At 50.8% G+C, this 9,464-nt stretch overlaps 1 protein-coding gene across 1 annotated transcript; it reads right to left on the bottom strand.

The window, feature by feature from the left end:
• Window positions 1-5,081: 5,081 nt before the first annotated feature.
• On the bottom strand, window positions 5,082-8,640 carry LOC100907347 (RAC-beta serine/threonine-protein kinase). The gene is made up of 10 exons (XM_003738002.2): window positions 8,598-8,640; window positions 8,129-8,262; window positions 7,929-8,042; window positions 7,568-7,819; window positions 7,294-7,464; window positions 7,006-7,186; window positions 6,530-6,906; window positions 6,276-6,437; window positions 5,548-5,650; window positions 5,082-5,104 (listed from the first exon to the last, which is right to left on the bottom strand). The coding sequence occupies exons 1-10, from the start codon at window positions 8,638-8,640 to the stop codon at window positions 5,082-5,084; spliced, it is 1,560 nt and encodes a 519-aa protein (XP_003738050.2).
• Between the last annotated feature and the right edge of the window lie 824 nt (window positions 8,641-9,464).

Here is a 9,464-nt window from a genome sequence, read left to right as displayed (position 1 = left end):
CGCCCGTCGATCCACACTGATTTCTTCATTACGGATGTAGAAAGGAGATAGAAGGTCAATAAACCGTTTTTCGTACAGATCTTGTCATGAAGGAAGGTGTAGAGATAGGAGAGATCCTCGTAGTTGGTCGTCCTGCATCATCGGTGATTCGCCTCTCAGTTGCTGACTCGGAATGTCGTTGGAATTGCTAGGGCGGTCTTCACACATTATCAGAAGCGGGCAGCAGATCTTAAGATGGCCGCAGGTCCTCCAAACTTCAGACATTCTTGCAGTGTTTTAGGTTTTCTCCGGATCAGGACCAGGGAGCATCGTCAGGACCCCCCTTTCCGATAGGGATTGATGTGACCGTAGCGAGAAGAGCTCTGGCTCAAGTGCTCACGAGACTCTCGAAGTCGATCCCGGAAACGAACTGTTGGAGAAACTAATGCTAAGCGGTGGGAAGCCGGGGGCTACGGGAGGCAAATTCAGAGGCGCAGCAATTCCAGAACACCACGGCGACTCTGATTGAACCTAAGTGGCCAACAGCTTCGATCGAGCACTGTACAGCTCGAATCTACGGCTTCCGATTCTGAGCGTTCTCGGTCTGCGCCAAATGCTTCTGTGCAATACTTCTCGTTGTGGATTACTTTTAGAAGTCCACTTCGCAAGTACCCCAAAGTCCCGCTCGAAAAGGACTTGACAGATGGGGTTCTTAATTCGATGTCATGGGTCCCTTATGGGACAAAAGGTCCCTCATGTGTCAGACTTCCCCCGAACAGATTCGGCATCAGAGCAAGCCTGCTTCGATTTCGATATCCGATTGCGCTCTCGCTCCGGATTAGGGGCAACGGGAGGTCCGATTCGGACTATGACCGGAGTAGGAGCCCCATTCATGAATTTCCATTCCACTCAGGCGCTTCCGCGGAGAGGGGCTAGGGGGCTGTTGCCCCTTCCAGATTGAGAGTTCGTAATACTAAGGTATAGGAGCGGGTCGCCATGTTGGGAATCGGCCCCATGCAAGGAAACCCCCCCCCTCCAAGAAGGATCCTGTGGACTCCACCGTTCCCGCTAGAGCCATCTAAGGATGAAGGTTTTAATTGTACAATGCGATTGAATTGAGAGCATTCCCTTATACCAATCCCTTATTTGGAGGTCTCGACGACGCAAATCAGAATCAAGAGAAAACTGAAAAAACATCTCCTCAAGGCGTCCCCTCTTCGACCACGCATTTCTGCAATATAGAGACACAGCCGAGATCCATACTATATCATCTGGACGTTCCGAGGCTACCCAAGGCAGGGATTTTCGACTCGAATCGTTGATCTTGTTCAGGCACCGAACTCTATAGAACAATGGGGAACTGCGACCAGAGACCAGCTTCGGAAGAGAAGGACTTCGGCGGTCGCCTAAATGAAACCTGGGAAAGCTTCGGTGGAAGTCATCATGAGAGAATGGGGACAGCCAGGGAACATTCCGGAAAAAGACCCTCGCTCAGTTCTCAGTCATCACCTTCTCGATACCAATCAACTAATCACGTCTCGATTGCTCGGGTCACGCTGGAGGGTAGTCATCCCGATCCGACTGGGAATCAGCGCTTCATCAAGTAGCGGCGCTTCTTCAGAGGGGTGCACGCTCCGATTCTTGACGACACAGTTTGGAGGCTGCGCACCCCCTCGTGGTCGTCGAGCAGCGCCATTTTGTGAGAGCGATCTATCAGATACTCGAGGAGGATCGGAGAGCAGCCCAAGAATATGAGGAACCGCAAGATGAGCTGCTCCACGCGGATGGAATATGCTAGAATCTGTATAGGAACACAGGCGACCAGAGATAGATTCAGTGATGACTAGGGCCGAGAAGAATATGCTTAAGGGATCTCGGAATATGCATGCGGTATGCGCGGAGAAGAAGAGCGGATATGCTTTGAGAACATGCGCAACATTTGACATTATTGATTCAAACACACTGCGCTTCTTGATATCAAATTACCTACAGGAAGCAACTATGATGTACTTTTTCGAGTTTCCGGAGAGGAGGGAGCGCCGCTTTCGCGGAAGATTCACTTGTGCCGGGAACCGAACGCTAATTGAGTCTAAACTCCATGGGTCGCGGGAATCCGATGACGCACGCTCTACAGAGAACCACATCTCCGTCGACCGAAAACGTATTCGAACAATGAGAGGACATCCGCTCGCGGTTCAGGCATCTCCTGATCGAGAGCGACCGAGGACCGTGCCTGTGCCAGGCCTTCGGGAAAGTTCCAGCCTATCGATCGGAGGAGCGCGATCGACTTTTAACCTGACACTGATGCGTGGGCTCCAAGCAAGTGAAGAGGATGCAGCTCTCCAACGTTCTTCATAAGCCGCACAGAACCTGGATTTAGTTTTACCAAACTTGCGGTCATTCGTCGAGACTCGCAGGACCGTTCCCGGCCGAGCTGGGTTGAAGCTGGGTAGAGACATCTGAGAGCATTCCGAGTCTAGGCAGTAGGTTCCACTCTTTATCTGAGCATTGATCCTTTCGCTGCTCGAATCCTCAAATTATAAAATCATTAATTGGTCCTGGGTAGGATTGAGTGAGAGATGCCGCATCGGCACAGAGAATGAGTCAATACTCGCGAACTCGATGCGGTCGTGAAAATATGCGTTGCAAGCTCGAAAAAAGATCAACTATACGAATATGCGCCAACATATGCGTTTCATTGGAATCCCGGTCGTAGGTGATGACGGCAACGCAAAAACTGGTGCGAGGGTCCATTCGCGCCTGAGTCTCGCGAGAGGGCTGACAGGAACTCTCTGACCCCGCTTGTTCTTCGCCCCTTGGCGATGCGCTCGGCTCCGTGAGCATGGGACGAGTGCTCGACCCACAGGTTGTGCATAAAACACGGTCCATCGAAAATATCGTTCATTCTCTCAGAGCATCCATGCTGCTCCGGCAATCTTTGAATCTTCTGCGTACAACATGGAACTCAAGTTCGTCGTGATCGCCGCTATTGTAGTGTTACAGGTCTCCTGCGCACCTATATCCGACGCATACCACCTTCCACGTCTGCGAAACCACGGAGTGCCGGAGATGTCGATGGTGGAACTTCGGCGCCCACCGGAAGCAGCAAAGCTGATGCTATCAGCGTGGGAGAAATATCAGAAGATTCTCCGATCTCGGCGCCATCCGAGGCAGAGATATCCGAAGATGGTGATGTCACGGGCATTTCGAAACCGATCTCCGCCGACGAAAGCATATCCAGGAACAACGTCGGCGAAAGGAGTCGGCGAGCAGTGCCGATTGCGGTGGACGAAAGTATTTCCAAAGTCGTCGACATCTCGGATTCCGCACCTATAATGTCAGAAGGGCAAATCTCTGAGGATGGCAGTATCTACGACCAGAAGCCGATCTCCATCAGCAGGAATTTGGAGAGTGAATTTCCCATCATAGGTCCTCCCAAAGCTTTCGCGCCGGTTCAACTCAGAACTCACCAAAACGGTGCCCCCCGCAGATCGTTCGCAGAGTCTTTGAGAATGATCGCTGGCCGTTACAGACTGGCTGCGAAGAATCTCAACACCGCGCAGAAAGCCTACTCTGAATCGGGTGTCTGGGGCCTCGCCGATTATCTCGCCTCTCTTCCTGAAACTCTGGGGGACACGCCTGTGATGGGCTTCACCAACATAAGCACCGCTCAAACCTCCGACTCTTTGGCCATTAAGGCGTCTCTGGATCAACCGCTGGCACTCAATGGACCTCCGTTCTTTTTCGACATGAATGAAATCCTGCCGAGAATTCTCAACGGGATCCTAGAGACCGAGCGTGTCACATTAGCGAACGGAGAACCCGTAGTGATTGTGAAACAGATAAAAACGCTGAGGGTCCTGCTCGACATACAGCCGCAACAAGCCGCGCCGGAAGATGTCAAAAGCGTTCAACAAGCTGACATTCCGGCGAGCCGTGAGATGACGCCGGAAGCTCTCTTTGCTTCGGGTCGGTAGAAGTGGACCTCCGGGTTGGGGCCGGGCTGCTGATTTCGAGCGGTCGGCAGAGTTTCACTAGTCAATAGCGAATGTGTTTCGTAATCGCGTGATATACTGTCCCAGATCTGGGATCCAAGCGTCGAGCGAGATGGGTAATATTTGTATATATGCAATAAAATTCATAATTCATATTCACGGGAAACGTTACCCTTATATCGATACAGATTTATCAGTTGTGATCAGCTCAATGTGGCGGTCCCACTCACTCAGCCCAATGACGCATATCCATGTGAATGTTCCATCCAGCGGAACTGAATTTTCGACGTGTGGCTATAGTGGATGAAATGTACGCGGGATTTCGTCAGCGTGGTGCACTCACGCTTCTTCGGGCTACTCGGGGAAGCACTGATTGGCAAATCCTTCCGGAGCGAACCAAGGGCCCGGAGAAAAAGGAGGCCGGGACTCGTTGCTTCGAGAACTCAATGTTCGCACCCTTGTCCACAAGGTCCTATGAACTCTTAGGGAGTGCCACATCCCTGCCCGACACAATTCCAGATTCCAACCTTGTTTTTTTGCTGAGTTCTGAGGACCTCCCGAGAACCATCCTGAAGATTTTGTTTGAGGCGGAACATCCGCTAGAACGGAATTCTCGCTCGGATTTACCGCCGTGATTCTGAGGTCTCTTACTTTTTTATCAATCGGAACCGGAACCTCACATAATATCTTCTCGTGGAATTAGAAATAATAATCGTCTACTGCGATGATCGTACTCACCTTCGCTGTCAAGCAGTGGCCGTGGCGCGTTTTATCTCATTCCTCTTGGAACGAGACTCTACCCCAGAATCCCCATGAGAAAATACATGCTCGCTTCTGTTTCGATTGTTTTATTGATCGATTGTTCACCGAGTCTGCAGCTTGTGCCATACCATACATGGACGCCCGACTGTGTATAAGCGGCGAGCAAGAGCTGGCGCGGGAGCTCGCATGATAGAAATATTCATGCTTCACTCCAAATACTATAATTCGATACAGCGTGACGGAAGTGCGCTTGTCCGGACGAAGCTGCCGTATCTGCCTGAATCCTCGATTGCGGCTCTTCGGAGAAGCTAGTGGACGACTCAAGCTTCCTCCTCCTCAATTCGCTTACGCTCTCCATTTGTCCATTGCTATGAAAGTCTGCCGTATTGATAGTTCAATAGCTTCCCTTCATCTTTCACCTAAGCCAAGCGCAGCCTCCGTTGGCATTCTCCCGATCCGGCGGTATTCTTCCACATACCGAACAGCAACCCGTGAGGGGTGGGAGATCGACAGCGCGGAGGCGTAGCAACCATTTTTCCTAGACATTCTCTAGACAGTACCAATCATGCAAGGTACAAACATCATCGACTTGACCTCTTCGCGTAGCTTTCCGAACATTTGTCAATTCGTTGGTCGCTCTCCATGCATTCATGATAAGCATGAGTCAAAATAAGGAACATTTGTGGGTTATGAGTTATGAAGCTCGTTGAATCGAAGGCTTGTACCGATTCCGACAATCGCCGACTGCAATGTCGCACGAACCTCCGCATGCAATATGATACGTGAGACTTCCCGCTTAGGTACAACTTGCGTGAATGGAGTCGATCTATAGTGAATCCGATGTCATACTTGGTCTTATTCCGGCTGAGATCATTACAAGAGTTCGAAACCGAATGTGCCCGATTCTCCATTGTCTTCGTTGCACGTGAGTTCCGTTGAGGATTGCCGTCTTTCCGAAATGATGAATGTCATATCCAAATTATGATGAGGTTTACAAGATGCTCTGTACATATACGCATACATATATATACAATAATAATCTTCTCATAGAGTTGTACATATAAATAAATGAATCCAGATCGAACAGATCCGAAAACCGGACACAAGACCCAGAATCGTAGGAACCATAATAAATGTGAGAGTCGCCGCGTTCGAGAGGAGTCGGGGCAGCACAATTAAAAATGGACTGGCTCACTCCTGCAAGCTTGATGTTGGCATTTTCGACTACATACTCTTCTCGAACTCTCGTCCGATCCGCGGCGCATATGGGGACTCTTGGGCTGACCGCGAGATTTGCGCGCGTTTCCCCTTCCGATTACGGACTATGCGAGATCTTGAATCTGAAACTCAGATTGTGAATTCTGCCGCGAGGATTTGTGCATCAACCGCATCGTCCTCCCTTTTTTCCTCCAGCCCCGTAGACTGCTCTTGCACAAGGTATAATGGTGATTGGATGATTTGAACTTCCCAGGATCAGCCGATCCGGCTCGTATGAGGTACACAAGGCAGGAGCGGGTCGGCGGAATTCAGCGAAAGTACCGAGGAGCCCCCCTGGTACGAGAATTGCTGAAAGTACGGCTGTTCAGATTCTTCTGATATAGAGTTCAGGGCGTCGGCTCCTTGGTTTTCAGGAGGGGTCAGCTTGACGCTTTCTCCCGTGAACTCTTGATCGAAGTACCGCGTATCTGTGTCTGATGTAACCTATTGCGAGAAACGGGGCTCTTAGGTTTTTCGGCTACGAAATACGGAAGATCGACACGGTGACTCGAGCAACAAATCGCCCGGAAACCCACCTGAGGCTTGAAGGGCGGTGTCACTTTCCGGGCCAGCAATCGCTCCCAAGGCATGCAGCGGAAGAACGCATGCTCTTTGATGTCCTTCGCGTCACGCTTCCCTCCTCCAAGACGGAGCTTCGGATCCTTGGTGAGAAGGCCTCGCAAGAGCGTGTTCGCATCCGTGCTGAGAGTCGGCGGGAACTGCACTTCTCTGGCGACTATCCATTCGAAGAGAACCTCTTGGTTGCCGCTGTAGAAAGGCAACCGACCGCACATCATCTCGAACATCACCACCCCTAATCCCCACCAGTCAACGGCGCGTCCGTAGTCTTTGTCGTCGAGAACTTCCGGTGCGAGATATTCGGCCGTACCGCAGAACGTCCTAGTGGTGCCGCCTTCGTGGAGGAACACGTTCGATTAGGATTCTGACAGAAGGAGCGGAGGATTTCGTCAATCTCAGGGAAAATCAGAATTTCGCTGCCAAGTTAAGTTACCGAAAGTCATGTCTTCTTTGCAGAGTCCAAAATCAGCTATTTTAATGTGGCCCTCTCGATCGAGTAGGAGATTTTCCAATTTGAGATCCCGGTATATTATTCCTTGCTCGTGAAGGTACTCAAGGGCCAGGAGGATTTCGGCGGCGTAAAACCGGGTTTTCTCCTCACTGAATATCCGCTCCTGTCAGGGAAAAAAAATCATTCTGACCGGTCTCTATTCTCGGGTATACTTTTCGAGCGCTCGCGATCAGCGGGTCTTCTGCAGGTAGATGAGCAGTGTCGACTCACCCTTGATAGATGGAAGAACAATTCACCGCCGTTGACGTACTCCATCACAAAGCACAGTCGATCTACTGTTTGGAAAGAGTATTTGAGGGAGATGAGGAACGGATGCTTTGTAGTTTGGAGGACTCGACTCTCTGTCAACGTGTGGGCCACTTCGTCCTTGGTTATCACCACCTGAGACCGAATACATCAGATATTACCATTGGACTCTTACAGCTTGACCGAGAGCGGCTGCCGTGCTCAATGAGATTCACGGTGAAATCGTTCTTCCACAAACCTGCTTCTTGAGTATTTTGATGGCGTACAGTTGATCTGTTGATCGCTCGCGACACAGAACGACTTTTCCGAAGGTCCCCTTGCCCAGCACTCGAATAAGCTCGAATTTATCGAGTGTTATCTTTGACTGGCGATCTTTGCGGAATAGAGCGTCATATCTGTCACGTTGATTGCTATGCTCCAACATAGACGCGTCCTCTGCCATCTCGATATCCTGGTGGAGATTCTGGTCAACAAACTCGATGGCTTGCACCTGTGAACCGATGAAAGCTCGATGACGTGATTGATTCCCCAATGAACGATTCGATCCTCATTGAAGATAGAGAATTCACGAATTCACGCTCCCTCATCTTCGGACTCACCCACTTCACCCGGTCTTCATTGGAGTCCACCGAGAATATGCGCTCGATAACTTGGGTCCATTGCAAGCCACGAAGAATGAAAGTATACGGTCGGGGCCTTTCTTGACACATCACCTGCGAGATTGGCTGTCTCGGTGAAAGGCAATGAATTTGGCAATGTTGGATCGCAAGTCACACAGAAGATGCTGATCCCGGCATACCTGACACCCCTTGACAGTAAAGTTGTTCAGGCGATCGGAATATTGTCCTGGTTTTGGCTGATTTTTGAAACCGATCAGCGACCCATCGTCCCGGAGTATGAAGTATCTTTTCCTCCAGTTGGGGATATGCTCACCTGTCGACAGAACGGTACACTTATAATCATCTCCTTGAATAATTCTTGTCCTTGATTCTTTCTTACTGAACGCTAGGTATCGAATCGCTGAGAATCTCGTGGCTAGCGACTTCCGGAGACGGTATCGTGCATCTGAACTCCTAGGTTAGCCAAGAATCGCGCGATACCAAGGAGGAAGAACTATACGAACTCGAGATACCGAGGGTTCTCTCAGGAAGGAGGCCGAGGAGAATGGTTCGATGCATGGCGCAATGGAAACGAGCCGGAGGTAGTCTATGATTTGTCTCCGCGGCTCCGAGGTCTTCACCATGGGGCGAACAAAATCGAGTTCTCACCTCTTTTGTGGAGCCATCCTTCCTTCACAATTTTCGGCTCCATCGGTCGGCCCTCAACAACTCGGGCGTTCATCGGTGGGCTCTGGAAAAAAAGGTACTCTCGTCAGGTGGACTTGTCATGGACTTAAAGAGGGCCACTGTCCCCGGCCGTGCTTCTGGGCAGCGCGACGTTCACGACGCGACGGGCGGGGAGGAGATGAAGTCGATCGATGAGATGGGGGGCATGTCCAGAGCATGCCTGGGCGAAGTGGAGAGTCGGGGGACTCTGGGGCTAACGCTCAGGTTTCCCAACAGAGATTACCTCCGATTGGGGAAAATGTCCAGAAGCAGCAGGTGCCTGCGCTCGAAAGGTGGATGTGCCGCTCTTCCTTTGGAAATGGTCCGTTTTCCAGAGGTGAGGCTCGGAAATGTGACCGCCATGGTGGGCATAATGTACAGAGAGCTTGCAACCCATACGCGATCCCGCAATGCTCGTGAATTTTTCAGTATTCCTCTGTTCAAATGACCGCGAAGAATCCCGGGAACGGACGGAGGACAACAATGGAGGTGGAAGAGCGAAAACAGAAAGGACGGGAACGAGAGGCTGGCTAAGATGCCAGAAGTGAGCAGAGAACGCGTGAAAACAACATTCAAATTGAGGCAGCTGATAGCACTCGTCGGGAAAGCTTCCATCGACAGTAACGGGAAAACAACATAGTCAACAGAGTCAATCAGTACGAGCACGAGCAGCTCTGTGATATGATCAATAATCACAGTATGATTCGAAATTCTGCGTGAGATTTCAGCCCAGCCGAGCTTCCTCGGAACGTAAACTCTCTCAGATATTGCGAAGCGATAGCTCTCCGACCGGAATCGTGGCTCCTCTCG

This window comes from Galendromus occidentalis, unplaced genomic scaffold (assembly GCF_000255335.2).
Source record: "Galendromus occidentalis unplaced genomic scaffold, Mocc_1.1 scf7180000075740, whole genome shotgun sequence".
Taxonomy (NCBI): Eukaryota; Metazoa; Arthropoda; class Arachnida; order Mesostigmata; family Phytoseiidae; genus Galendromus; species Galendromus occidentalis.
Note: the sequence above shows the minus strand (reverse complement) of the source record. Positions and strands in the feature narration are given on the sequence as shown.

Excerpts from the sequence above, each read along its gene's own strand:
- LOC100907347 (XM_003738002.2), bottom strand. The coding sequence starts at position 8,640 with ATGGAGCCGAAAATTGTGAAGGAAGGATGGCTCCACAAAAGAG. Across the intron at positions 8,263-8,597 it reads AGGATGGCTCCACAAAAGAG|GTGAGCATATCCCCAACTGG; the intron begins GTGAGAACTCGA and ends TTCTGTCGACAG. Across the intron at positions 6,438-6,529 it reads CACCGCCCTTCAAGCCTCAG|GTTACATCAGACACAGATAC; the intron begins GTGGGTTTCCGG and ends TTCTCGCAATAG.